The sequence below is a fragment of the Giraffa tippelskirchi genome, chromosome Y (genome assembly GCF_054371585.1).
Source record: "Giraffa tippelskirchi isolate mGirTip1 chromosome Y, T2T-mGirTip1v1.2.pri, whole genome shotgun sequence".
Taxonomy (NCBI): Eukaryota; Metazoa; Chordata; class Mammalia; order Artiodactyla; family Giraffidae; genus Giraffa; species Giraffa tippelskirchi.
In genome coordinates this window covers 6,741,526-6,768,811 of record NC_137290.1, presented here as the reverse complement: position 1 = coordinate 6,768,811, position 27,286 = coordinate 6,741,526, and the positions used below count along the sequence as shown (strand labels likewise).

Here is a 27,286-nt window from a genome sequence, read left to right as displayed (position 1 = left end):
GAGTTGGACATGACTGAACAACTGAACTGAAGTCCTATAAACCTTTCAATCTGACATTGATACATACTGTAAATGCTTATACCTTTTCCACCACAGATAGGGATGGTAATCTCTTACAATACAGCCTCAGAATATGGCCTCTAAATTTTTAAGAACACAGTTTAAAAGCTCATGTCAGTAGGTAAAGTCTGTTATAGAAAGTATCATTTCTTTCATGTAACAACAGACAAAATGTTTACCAACTAAAAAGACACTTAGAACTTTTTTTCTTGAATTACAGGAGCTGACTAAAACACATGACACATTTTCTCTAAGGAACTCCTTTTGAGTTCCACAGGATATTGTTGATGTTAATGATGAACAAATGAAACATCCCAACACTTCTGGGTATAAATGACAAACAGTAATATATTAAATTTGGCTTCAGCCCCCTAGATTCTAAAGTAAAAAAAAAATATGTATTTTTTTCATTTTCTGTGATTCATTTCACTTCCACATACTTATTTTCATAAAGTATTCTAAATCAAATGAAATAATTTTCAAATACAAATAAATCTTAATGGATCTAGTCTAATACCATATACATTAAAAATCTTGAAAAGTAAGATTCTTGCCCAGTACTAAGACGTTATTAATGACAAAGAAGGCCAAAACATTAAATACTTTTTCAACTATTAAAATTATTCATATTTCTTTCCACTTGACCCATATACTGACAAAACAGTACTATCTATTTAAATTTCTAATAACCCTGGGAATAAACATTCCAACAACTGGGTTTAATTCCTGGTTGTACATCAATATCCCTGAGGATCTTTTAAATAATGATATCTCATCCTCAAAATGATTCGTTATTTCTTCTGAAAGCTTTTCAGCAGATTCCAATTATCAAAGTTGGGAACCCAAACTCATAAAATAAGCAATAAATATTCTGCTTTTAAAAATCAGTTGGTCATTCTACAGTGAGAATGTACTGAAGAAGAAGTCAGAAAAACAAACAAACAAAAATGACCTGTAGTCTGTACACATCACCATATAGCTGAGCTGGTTTTTTCTGCTACCATCTGACTTAGCTGTCCAGAGACTGGAACTTGAAAATTATTAAGTACTTCAACTGTCACCTATGATATAAGCTATGTCAATGCAAAGAGAATGATTTTATATTTGTATTGAATGAAACTTTATGATTTAAACCAGGGGATAGCACCCTATGGTCCACTGATCAAATATCCATTCTTGTAATTAAAATCCTTGGGACTCAGATATGGCATCAGTTTATGCTCTATCCATGTATGTTTTCATGCTACAACATACAAATTAAGCAGTTGTAACAGAGATCTTATGCACTTATAACTTCATATTGCTGCTTGACAAACTACAACTTTCATTAACAGTCAAAACTGAATAGCATTTTAATTGGAAAGCATATCATACTTTACCCTTTCATTTCTTTTTTTAAGTTACAAGTGCTCATCCATAATGTTAAGAGGAAAATAACAAATGTCAAATATAACAGTCTTAATGGGAGTGTGTGGATGACTTACTCCACTTGATTGGAAAGGTGCTGTACTTACTATGTTATGATGTTCTTTCTGTTGTAAAATAGCATGATTCTTTGAAACTACCAAATCAGATTCTCATGACATTATGTCTTATATAAAAACAAAATAAGAAAACTTAAAATATGTTATATGATAATAGCAGAAATTTTCCCAAAAAAACCAACAAAACTGAGGCTGAACCAAGGTTTGTCTATGCGCAGGCAAGTAAAGCTGTTTAAAGGTAACAAATTAATTAAATCATGTTCGATATATTGTAAAAATTATTTCTAGAGAAAGTAAAATGTTTCTACATGATTAGCCTTTTGTTGAGAACAGTTACTAAATGAAGATACCGGAAAAGTATCAGTAATCAGCTTTAAAAAGTAAATAATTTTGGAGGCAACAGCAATAATCAGTGAAAAAACAAAATAATTTCAAGCATTTCTTCTTGGCCCATAGCAAGTCAACAAATACTATTAGCACTACCTAACTGGTATTGTTTACATGAGAAGTCAATGCCCAATATGAAGTGACTGAAGGTTTTGCTTCTACAAGTGGTCTTCACAGGATTAAGTGTTAGGTAAGAATATTTTCAAAGTTCCATATATATTAAATTAAGTTCTCCTGAGTTGGAATCTGCTAACATATATAAAATCTGTGAATTTATGACAGAAATAGAAGCTGACAATCCTGATATTCCCTGTGGCTTTGCAGTGTTGATACTCTAATCTTTAGAGACTAAGAATTTTTGAATGAGGCCAATCAACAGCCACTGTTATAATATCAAGGTATTTATACACTCCTATGGTATTAAAAACTAAATAAAATGCTTCCTATACATTCCTTTAAACATTTGCAGCATATATTTTATAAGTTCAAGCTATAACTGTTGTACCATTTTCAAATGCTAAAGCAAGTGCAGAAAACATTTTTATACTGTAAAAGCCTTCCAGTATCTGATCTTCAACTGAAAAAACTGCATCTGAAATGCAACTAAGAGCAAAGAGACAATGTAAAAGTAAAAAAAACCCAAAAAACAGAAACAAACTCTAAGAGAATTCTGTAAATGCCTTCTAACCGACTAAATAAGCTAAGTAAAGTAAATACATAGATCGACAAAGAGTGTTTGGCAGTATCTAGTTGCAGAAAAACAATTTTAAAGATGAAACATACAGGATGGGGGAGATACATGGGGAGGACTGCCCAGCTGGGACTTGTAAGAAAAAAAAACAGAAAAAGATGAAACATAAAATTTTTCCACAGAATAGCTTTAAGAGATGTACATTTCTAGCTATCCTGACAAAAGGGAATTCTGACTTGGAATCCCAATAAGGTAAAATGTCATTTCCCCCATTAAGAATGTTTGCATTTTGTCAATTATTTGTCTGTGTTTTTCAACTATTAGGTATTTTGACTTTCATCAATGAAGACGCAAGGAAATCAATTTTTTCCTGTTTTTACATATGTATCTTCATAATATCCTCAACTTAAAGTCTCGGCTAACAAAACATGAATTACTTAACTGTTTAGCTTGGAAAGTCACCTGACTTCTGTATTAGTCTGTATTGTACTTAATATAACATAATGACATAGTTTTAAGAAATACAGTGCATCATATATTTTAAGTATTTTCAGTTAAGCTTTATACCATATAGGATGCATATTAGTTCATTATTAGTAAGAACTGTAACTGTGATGAAAAAATGCAGAAAACTGAGAATTTGCACTCAATGCGCTCAAGATGGACTTTCACTGCCTGCGTTAAAACCCCCTCGCTAGGTTAAAATTTTTCTGATTTTTCTGATGGTTACATATAAAAAGTATAAAAGTCATATTGAAAGAACAAATTGATATTCTCATCTTTAATTATAAGAACACTTACAGTATTTTTATCTACTAGCTGCTGCTGCTAAGTTGCTTCGGTCGTGTCTGACTCTATGCGACCCCACAGACGGCAGCCCACCAGCCTCCCCTGTCCCTGGGGTTCTCCAGGCAAGAACACTGGAGTGGGTTGCCATTTCCTTCTCCAACGCATGAAAAGTGAAAAGTGAAAGTGAAGTCGCTCAGTCGTGTCCGACTCTTAGCGACCCTAGAAAGAAGTTTTAAATTCTATTGACTTCATTAGTTACAAATGGGAAAGAGTACAGGTGCATCTACCACATTAAACTATACAAAGTACGTTATTTCATAAAAATAACCTGGTGTCCGACTCCCTGGAACTTTCATGTATAACTGAACTGTATTCATGCCCAGTATGGTATGACCAAGATGGCTTAGAAGATTTCCTGCTGATACAACACGCACAAAAGCAGGAAGTTTACTCAGTTCATGTAGCTGCAACTTCCACCTGAAATAAAATGATATATTGAAAGTGTAATATTGTTGAAAATATTAATGAGAACTAACCCCACAACCTTGCAATCCAAATAGAAAACAATTACATCTGTAAGTTTTAAATGTTTAAGGTCAAAAGAACTAATCTTTAACTTCTTTTTCAAAGAAGTCCTAAAACAAACAGATAACTTAAAAAATTTATGGGACTTCCCTGGTTCCAGCGGTTAAGAATTCACCTGCAAATGCAGGGGAGACAGGTTAAATCCTGGTCGGAAAATTTGGATTCCACATGTCACAGAGCAATTGAGCTGGTGAGCCACAACTACTGAGCCCATGTGCTGCAACTATTGAAGCCCATGCTCCTAGAGCCTGTGCTCTGCAATAAAAGAGGCCACCACAGTGAGAAGTGCGCACAGCATAAGTAGAGAGTAAACTCTGCTTGTGGCAATTAGAGAAAGCCCATATGCTCCAACAAAGACCCAGCACAGTCAAAAGACAATAAATAAATGAAATATTAAAAAAAAACTAAAAAAAGTGTGATAATCTTATACTTTTATTTGCATATCTGTAAAACTGTTTTGATACTGATAACAAAAATATGATTTCAAAATCTAATAAAAATAATTTCAGAATGCTAGCAAAAACTTCTCTGTCAACACACAAAAACAGGATAACTACTGGATTAAAGAAGACATAAAAGTAGGCAACTTTCAGTTCTATACTTCTGTTTGCACTTAATGGAAATAGAACAGGTCTTACTTTTTGTCATCAGAGAGGTCAATGTTGGTTCCAAATTTTATAGTTTTAAAAGGTCCTTTCCTTCTCCTTCCAGTACTTAAAAAGAAAACAACAAAAGTAAATTCATGCCTTTTGGACAGGAACACTGAGTGCATACTAAAATTTGCTTACTTATCTGAAGAAGTGGATTCATTATCTGAATATTCTCTATGTTGCATTCTTTTCTCATTTTCTTCCTACAGATTAAGCAAAAACATTCATGTTTTAGTATCCTGCTATAGACTACAGTTCCCATTACACAACTGAATAAAATAATCATATCTACATGAGTGCTACTGATTATGATTTTAAAAGTAGTTTGCTATAGGCACATTGCACCAAAAGACAGGAGTTTGTTTTTCCTATGTGAACTCTTAAATAAGAATGAAATGTGCCTATTCTTCTACTTGACACAAGTTAAAGTGATAATAAAAGAAAATGAAAGCAAAGTACTATGGTCTTGCTATCAGCATTACTTATAAATGCCAACCAAGCTAAAGCACACATTTTAAATTGGCAGAAGTGTGTGCACCTACAAAAACAACAGCTATGACATGTATAGGTGAATAAAGATTTAAGGTTTTCTATTTCTAATATAAAATTTTTTTATCCTAACCCTGCCTATGTGGAGTACAGTAATACAATTAAGAGAACATACAGCTCTTAATAATCTAAATATCTGACAAAATACATTCTATATAAATAAAACACTTAGCAGTAGGAAGGAAATCAAATCTAAATAAAAATGTGTTGCTCTCTTGAAAAAGATGCCAAAATAATTCAATGAAGAAATGGTACTCAAACAACTAGAAACCCATGTTGAAAAGAATAAATGTTAGACACCAATCTTTTACTAAAGAGAAAAATTAACTCAAGAAGGGTCAGTGACCAAAAGTAAGACATACAACTATGAAACTCTTACAACAAAACAAAGAGTAAGTCTGCATGACCACCAGGCAAAGCTTTCTTAGCTATGACACCAAAAGTAAAGCAGTTAAAACAAAATTTTCACCCAAATTAAAACTTTCATGCTTCAAAGGACACAATCAAGAAAAAGTGAAAACACAACTTACAGAATAGGGAAAATATCTGCAAATTAAATACTTTACTAATGATTCTGTAAAACATCTAAGAAATCTGGAAGTAGCCACTTCAACCTTAAAAACAATTAAGCAGTCTCACGTTAGTAAAAGAACATAGGTGAAACTGTTGTGTCCAAAAGCTTTTTTTGGAAAAAGCAGTGAAAAATAGCAACTAAAATTAATGGGAGCAGAAAACTCTATGGATACTCTGCTGGGCAAAGAAAAACCATGGACAATATCAGAAAAAAATCCCTTTCTAAAATATGCCATAGGATTCTTTTCTTGACAGCAAAATCTGCACTCAGAAGAAGCTTCTTAATCACAGGCTGATTTTCTGTAATTTTCATTAGGATCTACATGTCCAGAGAGGCTTCCCTGGTAGCTCAATGGTAAAGAATCTGCCAGCCAGTGCAGGAGACATGGGTATGGTCTGTGGGCCAGGAAGATCCCCTGGAGAAGGAAATGGTAACCCACTCTAGTATTCTTCCCTGGAGAATTCCATGGACAGAGAAGCCTGGTGGGCTACAGTCTGTGGGGTTTCAAGAGTTGGACGTGACTGAGCAATTAAACAACAAAAACATCTCCAGAGAAGAAAGAAATACCCACTCTACACATTCAGTTCTATTGAAAGAATGGGGGAAAAAAACAAACATGAAGCACTAATGAAGTTCACAATAGAGAGGCACATGCTTTATAAGGACTAAGACCAAATCATAAGATAACAGAATATCCCGTACCTCAATACTTTTACCAATACATGACTAAAAGGCTATTTACAGCAGTTCCTTTTATCCAGTACATCCAGGTATGTGAAAAGTCAGATGCACAGCTTAAAGACTCATACCAAGAACCAAGAACAGTCTCTGACATAACACAAATGATAGAATTCTAAGAAAAAAAGTTCTATAGTTTAGTATGCAAAGAATTCTAAAAAGAAGTAATTTGATACCGGGGTATCTGAAAAGAAATTTCTAAATCTGAAAAAGAGGAAAAAACAGACAAAAAAGTTCACAGAAAACCAAACCAGAATAAGCAAGAATTACAGCGAAAGTTAAACAGATGTATCAAACCGGCAATGCTGAAAGAGAAGAAATAAATGAACCAAGAGGAAATTCCCTGGTAGTCCAATGTTTAGAACTCAGCACTCTCACTGTTGGGGCCCAGGATTCAATCCCTGATCAGGTAACATAGACCCCAAATTCCTCATAGTATGCAAAAAGAAATAAAATAAAAACCAATAAACAAACTAGAAATAAGTAAACACCCCCTACCAATGAAACAGAGGTATCAAAACATGAACATAGAGTTTCTGAGTAAAATCAAGAAGGATAAATGTGCCAATCCTAAAGTTAGGCATATAATACATACTACAGAAAATCAAAGATAAGGGAAAATATGGAATGGAGCCACAGAAAAAACAAATATCTCATTTATGCTCATCTAAACATAACATCCACATCTTCTTCAAAATGTAAGCAAGAAGACAGTGAAATGGAAATAAAAACAAAATCACACTAGAATTTTATACCCTCAGATATTCTTCAAGAGTGAAAGAGAAATCAAGATTTTTCTGATGGACAAAAATTTGGAGAAACTTGCTAGAAAAAAACTGCTTTGGCTTGGAAGAAAATTTAGTTTTTTAAAGAAGAAAAATAATACAGGTCAGAATTCCTAATATATAAAATAAAAGCATTAAAAGAAAAGAACAAGTGAAAAAAATTTTTCTTCTTTTTTATAATTGGGATATAAATAGCATGTAACATTATACCATGTTTGTGTGTGTGTATTTATTTGCTGAATTGTGTCCAATGCTTTGTGACTCCATGGATTGTAGCCCACCAGACTCCTCTATCCAAGGAATTCTCCAGTACGAATATGAACTGGAGTGCCATTCCTTTCTCCAGGGAATTTTTGCCTTCTTGAATTTCTTTTCTTTTAGGATTACTTTGGTTACTTCGTCCTCTCCAACAATATCAATCTCCTTGTAATTTGGCACTCAGTCTACCAGACCAATAATCCCTTGATTCTATTTGTCACTTCTGCTATAAAATCATAAGGTAATTTATGTAGGTCATACATGAATGGTCTAGTGATTTTCCCCACTTTCTTCAATTTAAAACTGAATTTTGCAATATGGAGGTTGGATGTGAGCCACAATCAGCTGAAGGTCTTCTCTTTGCTGACTACAGAGCTTCTCCATTCTTGGCTGCAAAGAATATTATCAATCTGATTTCAGTACTGACCATCTGGTGATATCTATGTGTAGAATCACCTCTTAGGTTGTTTGAAAACCGTGTTTGCTATGACCTGCATTCTCTTAGAAAAACTTGGTTAGGTTTTGCCCAGCTTCATTTTGTACTTTGCCCCTCCATTTTGTACTCCATGGTCAAATCTGTTACTCAAGGTATTTGACTTCCTATGTTTGCATTCCAATTCCCTAATATTAAAAAGACATTTTTTTGGTGTTAGTTCTAGAAGGTTTCCCTGTTCTTCACTGAACCATTCAAATTCATCTTCTTCAGAATCAGTGGTTGAGGCATAGACTTGGACGACTGCTGTACTGAATTGTCTTGGAAATAAACTGAGATCATTCTGTCATTTTTGAGACTGTACCCAAGTACTATATTTTGAACTGTCTCTTTGACTGTGGTGGCTACTCCATTTCTTCTAAGGGATTCTTGTCCACAGTAGTATATATAATCGTCATCTAAATTCCATTCACCCATTCCCATTCATTTTAGTTCACTGATTCCTAAGACATTGATGTTCACTCTTGCCTTCCCCTGACTGACCACGTCCCATTTACCTGGATTCACAGACCTAACATTCCAGGTTCGTGTGCAGTATTGTTCTTTACACCACCGGATGTTACTTTCACCACAAGACACATCCACACCTAAGCATCATTTCCACTTTAGCTCAGTCGCTTCATTGTTTATGGAGTTATTTCTCCACTCTTCTCCAGTAGCAGAAGAGTGACACCTACTGACCTGGGGGGCTCATCCTCTAGTGTCATATATTTTTGCCTTTTCATGGGGCAAAAATTTGCCTGTTTATGGGGTTCTCTAGGCAAGAAAACTCAAGTGGCTTCCCATTTCCTCCTCTAGTGGACCTAGTTTTGCCAGAACTCATCTCAGTGACCCATCCATATTGGGTAGCCCTCCATGTCATGGTTCATAGTTTTAATGAGTTACACAAGGCTGTGATCCATCATTTGGTTAGCTTTCTGTGATTGTGGTTTTTGTTCTGGAGTCCATGGAACTGCACTTCTTGCTTCTTCTGTCTGCTCTCTGATTGATGAATAAACAGGCTTGTGCCAAGCTTCCTAATGGAACAGACTGGCTGTGAGGAAAACCAAGTGTTGCCTTGGTGGGCAGGGTGATGTTTAGTAAACCTGTAATCAAATTTTCAGCTGATAGGTAGGGATGTGCTCCCTCCCTGTTGATTTGGCCTGAGGCAGCCCAGTGCTGGAAGTCTGCAGCCCCTATAGTAGGACTTCAGGTTCTATGGTAAAGCTAATGGTGACCTCCTCTAAGAGGACGTATATTAACATGCTGCACCTCCAAAGACTGCTGCCCTCAGTGCTCCTGACTCTGAGGCAGGCCACTGTCAACCAGCATCTACACAGGAGACCCATAGGCAGGTCTGTCTCAATCTCTTATGGGGTCACTGGCAGGTCTGGCTCAGTCTCTCGTGTGGTCAACTGCCCCTTTCCCCTGGGTCCCGATGCTAAGAAGATTTTGTTTATGCCTTTTTCAGGGTTCTTACATCAAAAACTGCATATTTCTCTGAAGTTCACACAGAATGTTCAGTAAGACCACATTCCAGGTCACTACCCACACCTTTGCAAATTCAAAAGTAAAGACATAATACAATAACTCCTATCAGATAACAATGGAAATAAACTAGAAATCAGTAAAACAAAGATAGAAAATCCAAAAACATACTGATACTAAACAATATATTGTCAAAAACACCCTCAAAAAAAACCTAAGAATTATTTTGAACTGAGTTATAATGAAAATAGAAACATTAGTAAATTTGGAGATGCACCAAAACCAGTGATTGCAGGAAATTCAGAGCGATTAATATACATACTAAAAAAAGAAAAGATCTAAAATCAATCATTTAAGTATCTACTCTACAAGAAAATTAAATGGAAAGCAAGAGCAAATAAATCCAATAGAAGGGCATAAGAAAAGAAATATGAAGAATAATTAAAGTTAGCAAAACTGAAAATACAAAGCCAAAAGAGAAAAATCAATGAAACCAAAATTTGGCCCTTTGAAAAGACCAATAAAATTGATAAACCTAGGCTGGAAAATAAATATACAAGACAGTTCAACTCAGGTCAGTTGCTCAGTCATGTCCAACTCTTTGCAACCCTATGAACTACAGCACACCAGGCTTCCCTGTCCATCACCAACTCCTGGAGCTTGCTCAAACTCATGTCCCTTGAGTCAGTGATGCCATCTAAGAGACAGCAATTACTAACAACATTAGTAAAAGATGTAACATTAATAAAAGAATGCTATAAATCACTCCACCCAGAAATATGATAACCTAGATAAAATGAACCAATTCCTTGAAAGACACAATCTATCCAATTCCTTGAAAGAAACAATCTATCCAATTCCTTGAAAGACACAATCTATCAAATGCAACACTGGGAAAAAGAGATAATCTGTAAGCATATAATTATTTAAACTGAATCAATCATTTAGTAAATTTGCAGAACAAAAAGCACCACAGTGCCCAGATGAAGTCACTGAAAAGAGTTCCACCAAAAACTCAGGAAGAAATTATGCCAGTGTTCCACAACCTGTTCCAGAAAACAGGAGCAGACAGAATCTTTCAACTATACGACGAGGTCAAGGACAATGACTACCCTAATACTAAAAACACCTAGAGAAAACTACAGACCAAAGAAAACTCCTCAACAAAGTATCAGCAGATTATGTCCAACTATGCAGAAACACATTTGTACACTATAGCCAAATGGGATTTATCCAATGCATGCAAGGTTCATTCAACATTACAAAAATCAATCACTATAATACATCACACATCCACCGGTTAAAAAAGAAAAACCACACGATCAAGACAACAGATGCAGCAAAAGAACTGACAAAACTGAACACTTGTGCATGATAAAATTACTGTCACTGAACTAGGAATAAACAGGAACTTCCTCCACTTAATAAGATTATCTATAGAAAACTGTTCAGTTCAGTTCAGTCGCTTAGCTGGGTTCGCCTCTTTGCGACCCCATGGACTGCAGCACACCAGGTCTCCTTGTCCATCACCAACTCCTGGAATTTACTCAAACTCATGTCCATTGAGTCGGTGATGCCATCCAACCATCTCATCCTCTGTCGTCCCCTTTTCCTCCTGCCTTCAATCTTTCCCAGCATCAGGGTCTTTTCAAATGAGTCAGCTCTTCACATTGGGTGGCCAATGTAGTGGAGTTTCAGTTTCAGCATCAATCCCTCCAATGAACATTCAGGGCTGGTTTCCTCTAGGATGGACTAGCTGGATCTCCCTGCAGTCCAAGGGACTCTCAAGAGTCTTCTCCAAACCCACAGTTCAAAAGCATCAATTCTTTAGTGCTCATCTTCTCCAAACCCACAGTTCAAAAGCATCAATTCTTCAGTGCTCAGCTTAGTTTATAGTCCAACTCTCATATCCATACATGACTACTAGAAAAACCATAGCCTTGACTAAACGGACTTTTGTTGGCAAAGTAATGTCTCTGCTTTTTAATATGCTGTCTAGGTTGGTCATAATTTTTTCCCAAGTAGTAAGCGTCTTTTATTTCATCATACGTGAAGTTAGGCTCAAAGCATTACCCAACAGTATACTGAATAAGGCAAAGAATATTTTTAGGTGCTTTTGTAAATTTCTGCTTCTTTTGCAGTTTTATTTAGAGACTATTAATGACACAGAAAGAATACTAACCCTTCTTTATAGAGTATCTTTCAGATAACATGAAATGGAAATGCCTTTTTACAAACCAATTAAAAATAAGAGCACTGCCCAGGTAATATTCTTCACAGTAAAATCAGCCTGCAACTACTATGTAAACCTATTTACTTAATAATTTTAAGTAGAAACATTTCAAAAATAAGGATATGCTATAAAACAGTATTTTCTCTATTAACAATATGTACTTCTGCTAATATAACCTCATTTAAAGATTCAATAGTTTAATCTTATGTTTATTGTAATACTTACAAAACCTAATTATATTAATTGAATACACTGTTAGAGAAGCAACTGCATTTAATTTAGAAAAAAATCTCCAGGAAAAAACACTTACTCTCAATGACTCCTGGAAAGAGGAGGCCTGGTACTGCGCATACTTAGCAATCGTAGTATGAGATCGATTACTTTCACAACGCCAGATTTTCTTTGTTCCAGTGGGATCCCAGTTTTCATCTGCTGGTTGCAACAACTGTGTTCTCACTTCTACTGTGTGTTCATTGTTAGCTTCTACCAAAGTTTTAGTAGAGAAAAGCCCTAGATCTACATGAATAAATAAATTTTAATAAAAAACTGTTTTTGGTACAGTGAATGTTTAAAAGTTGTTTAAAAAAATTCTTTATCACGTTCCATCCGTTTCTCTAAAGACTGCCATATGAGAGCCAAAGTTTCACAGCAGTCCCATAAATCATTAGACTTAACCACTGTGACAAGGGACTAAGGGACATAAGCAGGCTCTGGATCTAATTTTACCTATATCTTACATTGCGAAACATCTTCCATTAACCCAAGTCATTCATGATGCCTAATAATACCAAATTAAAAAGAAAAACCAAAAATTTGTCAATGGCTAATATAGGCATTGTGTTAAACATGTGCTAAAGTGACAGATAAAGAAGGTGGTTTCCTACCATTAAAATGGTTTAGTGGTTTCCTACCATTAAAAACTGAGGGAAACATCTAGGAAAAAGTGTGTTTCTGGCAATTTTTTAAAAAATGACAGATAGTAAGAGAAATGGTTCAATTTTTTTTTTAAACTTACCCAATTTAAGAGCTCCAGCAAGGCCACGTATTACTGTAACGGGGTTTTTGGGATTTATACAAAATTGATGTAATGGAGGAAAGAAAGCATCACGTTTACTTTCCAACTGTAAAATTGAAACATTCTGTTAGATTTCAGAAAATGACTAAGTACTATCCTGAAACATGTTTTCATTTTTTGTCCGGGCATTTTTACATCAACAATATACTTTACCCATTAACACTGAGTGCTGCATACTACACTGTTTTAGCATTAGTCCTTTCAGGAAAATTCTACTAAGAAAAAATCACTACATAAGTTTATCTTTAAAAGAGATACACTTTAAATTTAATAAATTCTGAAATGGTGTTATTAACTTCTTAGATCACAATATTCACAAAAAGACTGAAAAAGGTTAGCAGTTCAAAAGTATTTCCCAAGTGTACTTACCAAGTATATTTCCAGAACTCTTATAAGAGGTATACAAAAAGTAAAATGTAAACTTAAACACTGAAAGTGTTTTAAAAACTATTATCAAAATAAAAAATGATTCAATAACACCCAAAAAAGATAAATTTCCAGTTTGTATTTAATCCCCAAAAGTTCAGTTTCAGGGGTTCAGCTTTATTTTTATAACTAGACCTTCCTTTCACAGTAAGTCAGGGTAATCTAATGTGGTAATTTAAGAGTAAAATTTGGTTTTATATAGCATCCAGTTTGAAAGGGGGCCAGATTTCCAAAATGCTCTCTTACATAACATCATTCTAAATATTCACTCTTCAAATTTTAGCTTGGAAATTTTTCTTTTGTCTTAGAACAGGATAGTGTAAGGATGGACAGCAGCAACCCTTTGAAAAACGAAAAAAATCACAGAAACTGTTTTGATTTAACTTACGTCAATTTTCTTTACCAAAGGCCTGAATTCCCAAAAAGTAAAAACACTGTTTCAAATTGAAAGTTTTTAATTTTTTATTAATCGTAATTTATATATTCTTAAACACTTTTTCACTTACAAAAATTTTTGCTTTAATTTGAAGCATAAAATTAAGGTCCGTAAGATGGCAGAATGCAGATTTAGAATCATGTAAACAAAAAACTAAGATAAAAACAACTACCTATTGCTACTCTCAGAGAATCTCAGTCCATAAGTGACACTTTAAATTTAAATAATCTCTTCAAAAAATGTTTCTTGAGTACACCAGTGGCAAAACTTTTTCTAAGAAAGGACAAATAGTTAAGTATTTTTTGTTTTATGAACTATTCTGTTTTGCAACTAGTAAGGCTGCTAATCGAGTGCAAAGCATTTAGATAACATATGAATAAACAACTATGACTATGACTAGGTAACAACAGAATTTTGTTTACAAAAAGAGGTAGTGGACCATATTTAGTCTGAGAGATGCTGTTTGTTATCCTAGAAGGCAATGGCACCCCACTCCAGTACTCTTGCCTGGTAAATCCCATGGACAGAGGAGCCTGGTAGGCTACAGTCCATGGAGTCGCTACGAGTTGGACACGACTGAGCGACTTCACTTTCACTTTTCCCTTTCATACACGGGAGAAGGAAATGGCAACCCACTCCAGTGTTCTTGCCTGGAGAATCCCAGGGATGGCGGAACCTGATGGGCTGCCATCTATGGGGTCGCACAGAGTCGGACACAACTGAAGCAACTTAGCAGCAAGAAACAAAGATGGTTTTCCAAAGCTTTCAACTTTAGAGAAAAATTTAATTTTCCCTAAAAAGATTTGCATTGATTAAAAAAATATATCTAAAGGTAGAGAAGTTCAGATACCTGGCATATTACTAATTAGCAAGAAGACTTACATAAATACTAGGTGTGGGTGGATTCAACTTGTCCTTTGGCAAAGGTGGGTATGGAGAAGTTGGTGGTCTTGGAGGCGGACATTTATCTAACAAATTGTGACTATTAGACAAGCCATTTTTATCTAAGTTTCTAGAAAACAATCAGAAGAAATATATCGGTTATGCAATGATTGTAAAAACAGGAGATTAAAACAAAGAGAAAAATCTTTAGTTACAGGTAGATGAAGTTTATAATAAAATCACTATAAAATATTCCTATCAATTCAGCAAAACAGAAGAGTTAATTTTAACAGATAGTCACTTTGATTTCCTATACCGTAAGAAAAACTAAATATACTATCTAAACATATAACATGAATTATTCATGAAGTATCTTTTCTCCTCATAGTTTTCCAATTTATTTCCTCACCAAAAGAATATGAACTCCAAATTTTTGGTCATATTTCACCTTTATATTTTCTTTGTGTAATGTTAAAACAAGAAAATGAACCAAAAAAAGGTTTATATAACCTTTATATAATTTCACAGTAAGATTTTTCTCTTTTCCTATATCATATTTCCAGATTATCTTCATGACAGCTTTCAAATTGAGAAAGACCATTTGTTTTTTATTGTCAAAACTGATTTTCTCGCAGCTCCCCAAAATTAAGCAAGACTCCAGACAATAATAATTTTTAAAGTAATGTGAATAGTTGGTAAACATTCTCACATTGTATTTAATTTTTACTTGATTTCAATTTTTTCATTTGGAAAAATATATCACATTTGTTAAGTTACAAATTTTTAAAATGTAACTGCTACTTCCAAACTCAAAATCTCTTTTTAGTATAAGACCATTAAAGGGATATTTTTAAATCCTTAAAATTTTAAACTCAGGAAACAAATACAGAAAACTATCAAATACAGAAAACTTAAAACTTGATAGTTTTAAGTTTAAGTTTCTAACATTCAATCACTAAAAGTGTAATATAATCAATGAATTCAAATACATAAGGAAATAGCTCTTAAAACATTAAAATTAAAGATAAGAATATAAAAGCTCTACTTTGTAAAGTAATATAATATACACTGTTTCTTCAGAACAAAAACTTGTATTTTCGGAGAACAAATTACAAATTATATTTAAATTTTCAAATTATACAACTACACAAGTTGAACTAAAATCACCATTCCTTGTTTAGCTTTACTTCTGCTAAAGGGAAGAAGAGCCTGAAACTTAGGACTTTTTGGTAGAACTAATGAAAACTGAAGTTTCAGATGGAGTAGTTGTCAACTTTGAAATGCCATAAAAAACAACTCATAGTACATACAGTCTATTTTGGCCTCAGGAATTAATCCCTGGCTAGGGATCAAAGGGGGATTTTGGCAATGAAAGTGCACAGTCCTAACCACTGAACCATCAGAGAATTCCCTGTGATAGGGTTTATACAGTTACAAATTAAGTTTAAAATGCAGACTTTTCTATTTTTAAGCCATTTACAAATGTATATTACACTAAAATTTTACAATGAACTAGCAATTAAGTTTAAATCAGTATCTAGGTTTCATTATCCATCCACAAAGCATAGTTACTTGTATGTTTCAAGTTGCCTGTATCTTAAGCTTCTAAATTTAAAATATGATTCTAATTTATAAACTCCACAGAACTGATTTTACAACCAAAACACACGTCAGAAGCTAATACAGAAAAAAAAAATATCCTCCTTAGAACATGCATTAAGTGTCAATTATAATCTCTATAAAATAAGAGGAATTGGTTTCAATGCTTAATTATGTCTGTCACTATATACTTTCCACAAAATGATTTAAGTATGATTATAAAAGACTTGTTTCCTAGTGAGAGATATACCACAATAAACATTTTAGAATACCCTAACATACAGACCAAGGATTTAACTGTACTAGAAAAAAAATTTTATAAGCTTATTTACCATCCTGTATATGAAAATGAGTGACAGAAAGTGTAATTCTGCTTGTAGGATTTTTATAGCCTAATAACAAAGTAAATTAAGGGTACATAGAAAACTCAAGCAATTCAAAGCAAAAATATATATGAAAACAGGGAAAAAAAAAATAAAATGAGGCAAGAGCAAGGAAACCAAAACTAGCCCAATTACTTAAATACTGAAATTACATTTTAAAATTTTAACAGAACCAAAAATGCTGTAAATGAAACCAAACATTGGCAGTTTAAAATTTTAAAAACCCTTAAAAATTTTCTAAGAAATATAACAAAAGAGAACACTCTGCTCAAAAAGTACAATGAAATAAAAAGATCCATTAGTATGTCCCTATGAATTAATCAAATTAGAATCTAAAGTTAATTTCCAAAAGAACCAATGTTTTTGAAAGTAAAGGAACCATACTTTTTTTCATTTGTAAAATACCTATCAACCCTAAAGCATAAGAACAGTTTGAACAACAGAAACACATGAATTTCTAAACAGGTATGACTTCACTGCTGTTCTAAGAGAAAGTTACCATAAAAATCCAAAATGGGAGAGAAACGAAGTTGGGGAAAAAAGTGGAGGTGGGAAAGACCAAGGATATCTCACTGTTGCAAAAATGTATTATTACTGAAAAATTACTTTAAAAATACCACACTTAAAAAGATCTTACTGTGGACTTACTTTTGAACACATTTAAATACAAAAAAATGGAAGGTGCTCTAAACTAATATACAGATTGTTTTTCCTTAGTAAGTTTCTTACACAGAGGGATTAAACCCTCTCAACTGATGATTCTTTGAACTAATCAGAATTCAGTCCAGTAAAGAACACATCAGCATCAGGTAACAGGAACTGTCCCCACAAGACAGTTATTATTTGCTATCTATTTGGCTGTGTTAAACTGGAGTAATTTTATCCTCAATTCAAGACCTGACATTCATGTTCTTTCCTCCTTCCTTTCTCCTATTCTTTATTTTTTCTCTTTACAACTGTTGAAGATGATGACGGTATCCTTTCACTAGTAAATTGCCAGCCAAATTTACTGGAAAAACCACGCATGCGTTATGTCAGTTATTTGCAACTTACAAATTTACACATTTTTAGTAATAAAACAAAAGTCCTTTTAGTGGTTTTGAGCTTAAAATTAAAACTAAAAAGGTACCCCAAGTTAATGCTTACATATATTTGTAAAATAAGATGGGAAAATTAAAATTTAATCCACTCTGAAAGACATAAATTTCTTAATTTTATTTACTCATATATTTTTTAAAATATCAATTATTTCCATTTCTCTATTATTCCATCCTCAGTAACTGCAAGTACAAATTATATAAACATTTACGACTTGTTTCAGCTTAAAATTTTGTAATGCATATTCAATGGTTGATCAGTGACGGTTTCTAATAAGATAATCTAAGTGTATGAAAAATTTAAACATGTTTTAGTTTCAGCAATAGAGAAGAGAGGTAAAGACTCCCAGTTTCAGAAGACCTACAGTAATTAAGCAATAATTCTTTTTTACCTTTGAAATTCAAAACCTGAATTAAAATAGTCCAAGTATTTAAAAATTAATCTTCAAATTTATATTTAATGGTATATATCTTATATTTTTTCATTACAATATCAATTATTATTCAAATTTCAAATGTTATGTTTTAGAAAATTACACAGAAGCATTACCCCTGGTATTTTAACTATCACACAAGTTTTACTCTTCTACCAAGTTTTACTCTTCTATATAGCATGTAAGTATGTGAAATAAGATAATTAATTTAGACTAGATTTTAAACAAACAGAATAAAAACACTAGTTTAAAATGTGTACAACAGTTTTCTTTCTGAGATGATAAAATTGCTGAAAAATTGTGCTGGTGCATTATATGGAAATATATTAAAAACCATTGTACTGTATATTTTAAAGGGATACATTGTAAAGGATGCCAATTATATCTTAATAAAGGTGTTTTCAAAAAATGTGAATGAATTAGACTGCAGAACGTGGAAATTTATACAATTTCACAACATCAAAGGAAGTGTTTCTCATCTTTTGCGTCTTATTTTTTGTTTTAAGGCAATGAAATCCATTTAAGAAATAAATTTTTGAGGCCCATTCTTCTAAGAATAATAGAATATAGCTTGACTTCCCAAGGTGACTGGTGGACTATTGACATTTCTCAAATCTTTGCTCCTTTCTCTTGTTGCTCCAGCCTTTTTAAAACCTGTTCCTGAATCACAGAAAATGTTGCCAGAAAGAAAACAATCAATAAGGTTTTACAGACTATCAATCAAATATAATTTAATCCATTCACTGGTTTCAATCCCCAATCATAGAGAACATGACAACTCTGGCAATCAACAGAAGTCAGTAGTACTAGAGATGTGCTTCTCACAGCATGTTGTAGAAAAAAGCTTTTCATATGTAATACACTGATACAGTTTATGCATAAATCTGAGGAAAAAACAAAGTTACTTTTGAAATAGTTATTTTAGACAAGTGACTACGTAATTACCTTTTATATAATTTCTATTTCTTATAAAATACAATTATTTCAGTTTTCTGATCAAGTCAGAAGTGAACTATTTTCAATTTGTGATAAACTTTCCCATACTAACCTGCATGCCTTTAGAACTTCTGTAGAATTTGAGTATATGGACACAGACACTGATGGTATGATATGAGAATCAGGTTTGCGGCTAACCATAGGCAGGCTTGTATTTTTAGAGCTCTGTGAGTTCTCTAGCCCTTTTCCATTAATTGTTTGTAACCTAATGTGAGGACTGCTAATGCTGGTAACACCAAGGGTGGTGGTCTGGTCAGCAGATTTTGAAGCAGTCATAGAAATGACTGAAGAGTGTAAAGAGGCAACAGAATTATTAGTCTTTGTATGACTTTCTGGGTGAATACTATTGACTTTGTCATATGCTCCAGTCATCATACTGTCATTGGCTTTTCCAATCAACAAGGAAGAGATCTGAGGACTATCCAAAATTAAATTTGGTGATGTAGAATCTCCACTGTTTGGAATGCAAATAGGTTCTGCCCTCAACTGCTGAACATGATTAGAAAGTCCCTTGACACCAGCACAGCCATTAGGTGTGTTTTCAGTATGACTGCTTATTCCAGGCACAAAAGATCTATTTCCTGAAGGTGTGCTCTCTTTGGTACAACAAATGCCTTGTTGGTCACCTGAGGTAGCAATATGAGAGAGGTGATTGAATGCAGTTCCCTGTGTTATTGAACTACTAGGCAGCATCCTATATGAAGTCTGAATATTAGTGCTAGCCGCCTGGAGATACAGGGCAGGATCAGTGGAAAATGAAGGCTGTTCATCATTAGATCCTGGCAAATGTGAATTCTGACCTTTGTTAAACCCCTAAAAAAAAGAGAAAAACAGACTTTTAAAATCCAATATTGTAAGTTCCAGTCGAATATTAAACAAACACCTAATGCATACAAAGAACATTGAGGATTAAAAATGTTAAATAAAAGCTAAACAACTAAATTAAACTAAATGTGTAACATAATATAAACAAAATCATAAAAATCATTTTTAAAATTTTCATAATCTTATGATTGAAGTGGTTAGTAACTGTGAGGGAAAATTGTATTTCTGGGCTACATAACTGATTTCATTTACCAGTATGGCAACATAATTCTTCATGGAAGTCTTTGAAACTTTTTAGTGTCCAATTCAGATATACACATTTTCGTTAAAAGAGAAATGACTCGATAAATTTAGATATGGAAAAATATACATATAGTCATTACTGATTAAAGCTATAAACACATCCTAAATAAACCAGATCACCAATCATAATAATGTATTACATTTAATATGGGAACAGTATACATATTAATCCTTTAAAATTAATATTGAATCTATAATAGAAAAGTAACAGCTAGCCTCAAAGAAAGTATATAAAATCTATTAATTTTTTCCAAGGAATAACTTTAATTTTTCCCAGCATCAATCAAGGTCTTTTCTAATGAGTCAGCTCTTCACATCAGGTGGCCAACCTATTGGAGCTGCAGCTTCAGCATCAGTCCTTCCAATGAATATTCAGGACTGCTTTCCTTTAAAATTGAATGGTTTGTACTCCTTGCAGTCCAAAGGACTCTCAAGAGTTTTCTAAAGCACCACAGTTAGAAAGCATCAATTCGTTGGCACTCACCTTTCTTTACAGTCCAACTCTCACATCCATACATGACTACTGGAAAAACCATAGCTTTGACTAGACAGTAAAGTCACTTTACCTTAGTCAGTAAAGTGATGTCTCTACTTTTTAATATACTGTCTAGGTTGGTCACAGCTTTTTTTCCAAGGAGCAAGCATCTTTTAATTTCATAGCTGCAGTCATCATCTGCAGTGATTTTCAAGCCCCTAAAAATAGTCTCTCACTATTTCCATTGTTTCCCCATCTGTTTGCCAGGAAGTGATGGGACCAGATGCCATGTTCTTAGTTTCCTGAATGTTGAGCTTTAAGCCAACTTTTCACTCTCCTCTTTCACTTTCATCAAGAGACTCTTCAGTTCTTCTTCACTTTCTGCCATAAGGGTGGTGTCATCTGCATATCTGAGGTTATTGATGTTTCTCCCAGCAATCTTGATTCCAGTTTATGCTTCATCCAGTCCAGTATTTCTCATGATGTACTCTGCATGTAAGTTAAATAAGCAGGGTGACAATATACAGCCTTGATGTACTCCTTTCCCAATTCTGAACCAGTCCCTTGTTTCATGCCTGGTACCACTTGTTGCTTCTTGAGCTGCATACACGTTACTCAGAAGACAGGTGGTCTGGTATTTCCATCTCTTTAAGAATTTCCCATAGTTTCTTATGATTCACCATGAAAGGCTTTCGAGTTGTCAGTCAAGGAGAAGTAGATGTTTTTCTGGTACTCCCTTACTCCTCTATGATCCAATGGATGTTGACAACTTGATCTCTGGTTCCTCTGCCTTTTCTAATCCAGCTTGTACATCTGGAAGTTCTCACTTCATGTACTGTTGAAGTTTAGTTTGATGGATTTTGAGCATTACCTTACTAGCATGTGAAATGAGTGCAACTGTATGGTAGTTTGAACATTCTTTGGCATTGCCCTTGTTTGGGAATGGAATGAAAACTAACCTTTTTCAATCCTGTGGCTACAGATGTGTTTTCCAAATTTGCTGATATATTGAGTGCTGAACTTTAAGAACATCATCTGCTAGGATTTGAAATAGCTCACTGGAATTCCATCACCTCCACTAGCACTGTTCATAGTGAGGCTTCCTAAGGCCCACCTGACTTCACACTCCAGGATGTCTGGGTCTATGTGAGTGATCACATCATTGTGGTTATCCCAGTAGTAAAGGCCTTTCTTGTATAATTCTTCTGTGTATTCTAGCCACTTCTTAATCTCTTCTGTTTCTGAGGTCCTTCCTCTTTCTGTATTCAACAATACTCGATACTTAATATGGACAGAATAGGTTTTCTTTTAGAGTTCATATGACAGACTAGGAGAAATACAAGTCTCAATAACAGAATTAAAATCATAAAAAATATATATATTCCCTGAACAAAACAGAATAATATCAAGTATCAAAAATATAATCTGAGAAATATCAAAACTTTGAAAAATATTCAACAGAACTCTGAATATTTGAAATTAGGATATCACAACAGAAATTACAAAATAACTTAAGGCAATACTTCAAAAATATATCAACAATATAACTCTATTCATAACAACTGAAAAAGACTGAGAGAAGATAAAAGAGAACTAAATAAGTCGAGAGAAAATGGTTCTGAAGAATTAGTAATTTGACTTACACATAGAACACAATTTCTATTAAGTGCCAGTGGATACTTTTGGTACCAACTGACATAATGACCCTAAAATTAATGAAGATAAAAAAAAGAGACAGCAGAATCAAATCAACTATAAAAGTAAACAAAATGTTATACAAGTATTATCTAAATCTCAGAACATATTCTGAAGTTGCAGTGATCAATACAATGAAGAAGTATTAATAAAAACTATATTGATCAGCAAGACAAAAGAGTGGAAAATAAACTTGGTAAGTTAATTTTTCCTTATGTTGGCATGGTGGAAAGATTACAATTTTTAACGAATACTGCTGAAATAATCGGACATTCACACATAAAATACACAAATATTAACTCAAAAAGATAGGACAAATTGTGATACAGAACTGTAATGTTTCTATCAGAAACTATAGTAGAACATCTTTAAACCTTGGTATTTGCAAAGAAAGAATTCTTATGTAATAGCAAAAATACTAAATTCTAAAATTTTTGAAAAAAGACTTTCAGTGAAATTAAGTATTTCCATTTCAAAAAACAATGGTAATAAAGTGAAAATGCAATCAAAGATGAGAAGTATGCTGGCAAAACCTATGACTAAAATCAAATTTTTACTCATAATACAGAAAGAAATTTATATTAAAATTACCATCACTGGAATTCCCTGGTGGCTCAGTGGTAAAAAAAAACCCACCTGCCACTGCAGGAGACATGGTTTCCTTTCCTGATCCAAGAAGATCCCACATGCCTCTGAGCACATAAGCCTGTGCACCGCAACTACTGAGCCTGTGCTCTAGAGCTCAGGAGCTGCAACTACTGAAGCCTATGTGACCTATGCTCTACAACAGAATAAACCACTGCAATGAGAAGCCCTTGCACCACAACCAGAGAGCAGGTGACACAGCAACAAAGACCCAGCACTGTCAAAATGAATAAATAAAATTATTTTTAAAAAATTATCAGTAAAAAAGATCTAAATACAAAAACAGAAAATAAGCACATGGAAAATATTAGTTACTATAAATGAAACCTTACAAAGAATCATTAAATGGCAAGGATATAAAAAGCTAGAATAAAAAACTATCAGGTCCTGACAAGTACACAGAACAACTGTAAGTTCATATCACTGCAGTCAGGAATGTAAAATGGTTCAGTCACTTTGCACAGAATTCAGAAAAATCCTTAAAAAAGATACACAATTATCACATAACTCGGCAATCTCACTCATATAGAGTACTAAATATATAAAGGAAAACATTCACAGACTTTTAAAAGTTCACAGTGGCACTGCTAACTTTTAAAGCTAGAAAAGATGAATACTTTGAAGCTAGTATATAGATTATATAAAAGACATGTTCATTTAATGAAATAAAAATAGGACCACAGACACAAAAGAGCAAGATTCCATTCATTTTAGTGCTTATCTATGGCTGATTTATGTTGATGTTTGGCAGAAACCAACACAATTCTATAAAGCAATTATCCTTCAATTTAAAAATTAGTTAATTTTTAAACAAAAGCAAAAGCAAATTTGTGGTTCAGGAGGAGGAAAAGAAGTGCAAACTGATTGCAACATAACATAAAAAATCTTTTAGAAGTACACAAAAACAGGATCACTGCAACAGACACACAACAAAAACAATTAAAAAAATATAGCTTGTTGGGTGTCTACCATTTGAATAGGTTTGTTAAACTGTACCTCAACAGACTACTAGAGAAAAATAAATGGATAATTCATCCATTCAAAGCCCTCATACAGTTTTCCCAATCACAAAAAGTGAAACTCAGTATCTTTATAATCACATTTAAAACTAAAATGGTCTGCCTAATACTCAAAACTCATAAAACTATATATTTATTCCTAGCTCATAATACTCAGCCACAAATTTGATAACCTAGATAAAATGAGCCAATTCCTTGAAAGACACAATCTATCAAATGCAACACTGGGAAAAAGAGATCATCTGTAAGCATATAACTAAACTGAATTAATCATTTTGTAACTTTGCAGAACAAAAAGCACCACAGTGCCCAGATGAAGTCACTGAAAAGAGTTCCACCAAAATCTCAGGAAGAAATTATGCCAGTGCTCAACAACCTGTTCCAGAAAACAGGAGCAGATGGAATCTTTCAACTATATGACAAGGTCAAGGACAATGACTACCCTAACACTAAAAACACTGAGAGAAAACTACAGATCAAAGAAAACTCCTCAACAAAGTATCAGCAGATCATGTCCAACTATGCAGAAACACATTTGTACACTATAGCCAAATGGGATTTATCCAATGCATGCAAGGTTCATTCAACATTACAAAAATCAATCACTATAATACATCACACATCCACTGGTTAAAAAAGAAAAACCACACGATCAAGACAACAGATGTAGCAAAAGAACTGACAAAACTGAACACTTGTGCATGATAAAATTACTGTCACTGAACTAGGAATAGACAGGAACTTCCTCCACTTAATAAGATTATCTATAGAAAACCTTGGAGAAGGCAGTGGCAACCCACTCCAGTACTCTTGTCTGGGAAATCCCATGGACGGAGGAGCCTGGTAGGCTGCAGTCCATGGGGTTGCTAAAAGTTGGAACACGACTGAGTGACTTCACTTTCACTCTTCAATTTCATGCATTGGAGAAGGAAATGGCACCCCACTCCAGTGTTCTTGCCTGGAGAATCCCAGGGATGGGAGAGCCTGGTGGGCCACAGTCCGTGGGGTCGCTAAGAGTTGGACGCGACTGAGCGACTTCACTTTCACTTTTCCCTTTCATGCATTGGAGAAGGAAACGGCAACCCACTCCAGTGTTCTTGCCTGGAGAATCCCAGGGATGGGGGAGCCTGGTGGGCTGCCATCTATGGGGTCACACAGAGTCAGACACGACTGAAGCGACTTAGCAGCAACAGCAGCAGCTTAGAAAACCTTTAGCTAACATCGTTTGTTAAGCTGGGCTCAATGCATTCCCCAATAGCATACAAAACAAGGCAAGGATGTTCCCCTCACCACTCTTTCATCTACCACACTAAAGTAAACTGATATAACAAAACAAGAAAACGATGTAAAATGGATACAGATTAAAATTAAAAAGGAAAAAATGAAGCTCTCTTTGTTCAAAGTGACATAATTGCCCATGAAGAAATTAAAGAATCAAGAAAGCTAATAAGAAAGGTTAGTAAGAATATAGAAACGTTGCAAGACATACAGTTAATATACAAAAGTTAATCACATTTCTATGCTAGTAATGAACAAGTGTAATTTCGAAGGAATCTGCCTGCTAATGTAGGAGACATGGGTTTGATCCCTGAGTCGGGAAGATGCCCTGGAGAAGGAAATAGCAACCCACTTCAGTATTCTTCCCTGGAGAATTCCATGATCAGAGGAACCTGGTGGTCTACAGTCCATGGGGTCCCAAGAGTTGGACACAGTTTAGACTAACCAACAACGACTACATTAGCACTTGCCCTAAAATGAAATATGTAGGAAAAATTTAATGAAATAAGTATCTAATACCTATATGAAAAAAGCACAAAGCATTGATTAAAAAATAAGTAACAGGAGAGAGCTTCCATGTTCTTCAAAAGTAAAACTTAGTATTATTTAAGATGTCAGTTCTTACACACTTGATTCACAGATTCAATGCAAGCAAATAAAAATACAATGTTATTTTTATAAATTTTTAACAAAGTGATTCTCACATAATAAGGAGAGACAAAAGACCCCAAAAGTCCAACATGATACTGAAGTACAACACTGGAGAACCGACACAGGTTTATTTAATGATTTTAATATAAAGCTAAATCAATCAAGGCAGCATGGTACTGACAAAAGAAACAGATAAATGATCAACAGAACAAAATACATAGCAGATAAATAAATCTACAGAAATATAGTCAGCTAATCTCTGACAACAGAGCACAGGCAATAAAATGAAGCAGAAGAGAGTCTTTTCAAGGAATGGTGTGGAACATCTGAGAATTCATATTGAAATAAAGAATCTTTGGGACTTCTCTTGTGGTCCAGCAGTTAAGAATTCCCCTGCTGATCAGGGGACACAGGAATGATCCCTGGCCCAGGAAGATCTCACATGCCGTGAAGTAACTAAGCCTATGCACCGCAACTACTGAAATCTGTGTGCTCTGGATCCTGCAAGCCACAATTATTGAGCTTGTGTGCTACAACTACCAAGCCAGTGCACTAGAGCCTGTGCTCCACAACAAGGGAAGCCACCACAAGGAGAAACCTGTACAACACAACTAGAGAGTAGCCTCTGTTCTCTTCAACTAAAGAAAGTCTGCACAAAGAAATAAAGACAAAGCACACTCGAAAATACATACATACATAAACATTTTAAAATTATTTAGTAGAAGAAAAAAGGAAAATTTTTACATGGTACACCATTCATAAAAATTAACGCCAAGTGAGCCTTAGACTGAAATTTAAAATGCAGAAGTATGGAACTCCTAGAATATAATATAGACGAAAATATGTAGCATGGTGCTAACTTTTTAAATTTACTTTCTAAGGCACTGTCATAAAAGAAAGAATTGATAAGCTGGAGTTCATAAAAATTTAAACCTTCTGTTCTGTGAAAGATACTGTAAGAGAATGAGAAGATAAATGAAGACTGGAAAAATATATTTACAAAAGGCATTGCTGTTGAGTCCTTCAGTCATTTCTGACTCTTTGCAACCTAGTGGACTGCAGCACACCAGGCTTCCCTGTCCATCACTATCTTCTGGGGTTTGCTCAAACTCTATGTCTATAGATTTGATGATGCTAGAAGGACTGATGCTGAAGCTAAAGCTGCAACACTTTAGCCACCTGATGTGAAGAACTGACTCATTAGAAAAGAGCTGGGAAAGACTGAAGGCAGGAGGAGAAGGGGATGAGAGAGCATGAGATGGTTGGATGGCATCATTGACTCAATGGACACTAGTTTGAGTAAGTTCCATGAGCTGGTAACAGA

General features: G+C 34.2%; 1 protein-coding gene across 37 annotated transcripts in view; it reads right to left on the bottom strand.

Annotated features, from left to right (window-relative positions):
- Positions 1 to 27,286, bottom strand: part of LOC145537620 (lysine-specific demethylase 6A-like) — a 191,327-nt gene that overhangs the window by 40,825 nt on the left and 123,216 nt on the right. For 35 of the 37 annotated variants that reach the window (XM_081568362.1, XM_081568332.1, XM_081568326.1 and 32 more), the window contains 7 exons: positions 19,124 to 19,884; positions 14,563 to 14,692; positions 12,759 to 12,864; positions 12,054 to 12,259; positions 4,785 to 4,849; positions 4,635 to 4,709; positions 3,740 to 3,888 (listed from right to left, as the gene is read on the bottom strand). In XM_081568362.1, coding sequence (XP_081424488.1) covers positions 3,740 to 3,888; positions 4,635 to 4,709; positions 4,785 to 4,849; positions 12,054 to 12,259; positions 12,759 to 12,864; positions 14,563 to 14,692; positions 19,124 to 19,884 — 1,492 coding nt within the window. Of the gene's footprint in view, positions 1 to 3,739; positions 3,892 to 4,634; positions 4,710 to 4,784; positions 4,850 to 12,053; positions 12,260 to 12,758; positions 12,865 to 14,562; positions 14,693 to 19,123; positions 19,885 to 27,286 lie in introns of all 37 variants that reach the window. The other 2 variants (XM_081568331.1, XM_081568337.1) reach the window with 2 other exon arrangements.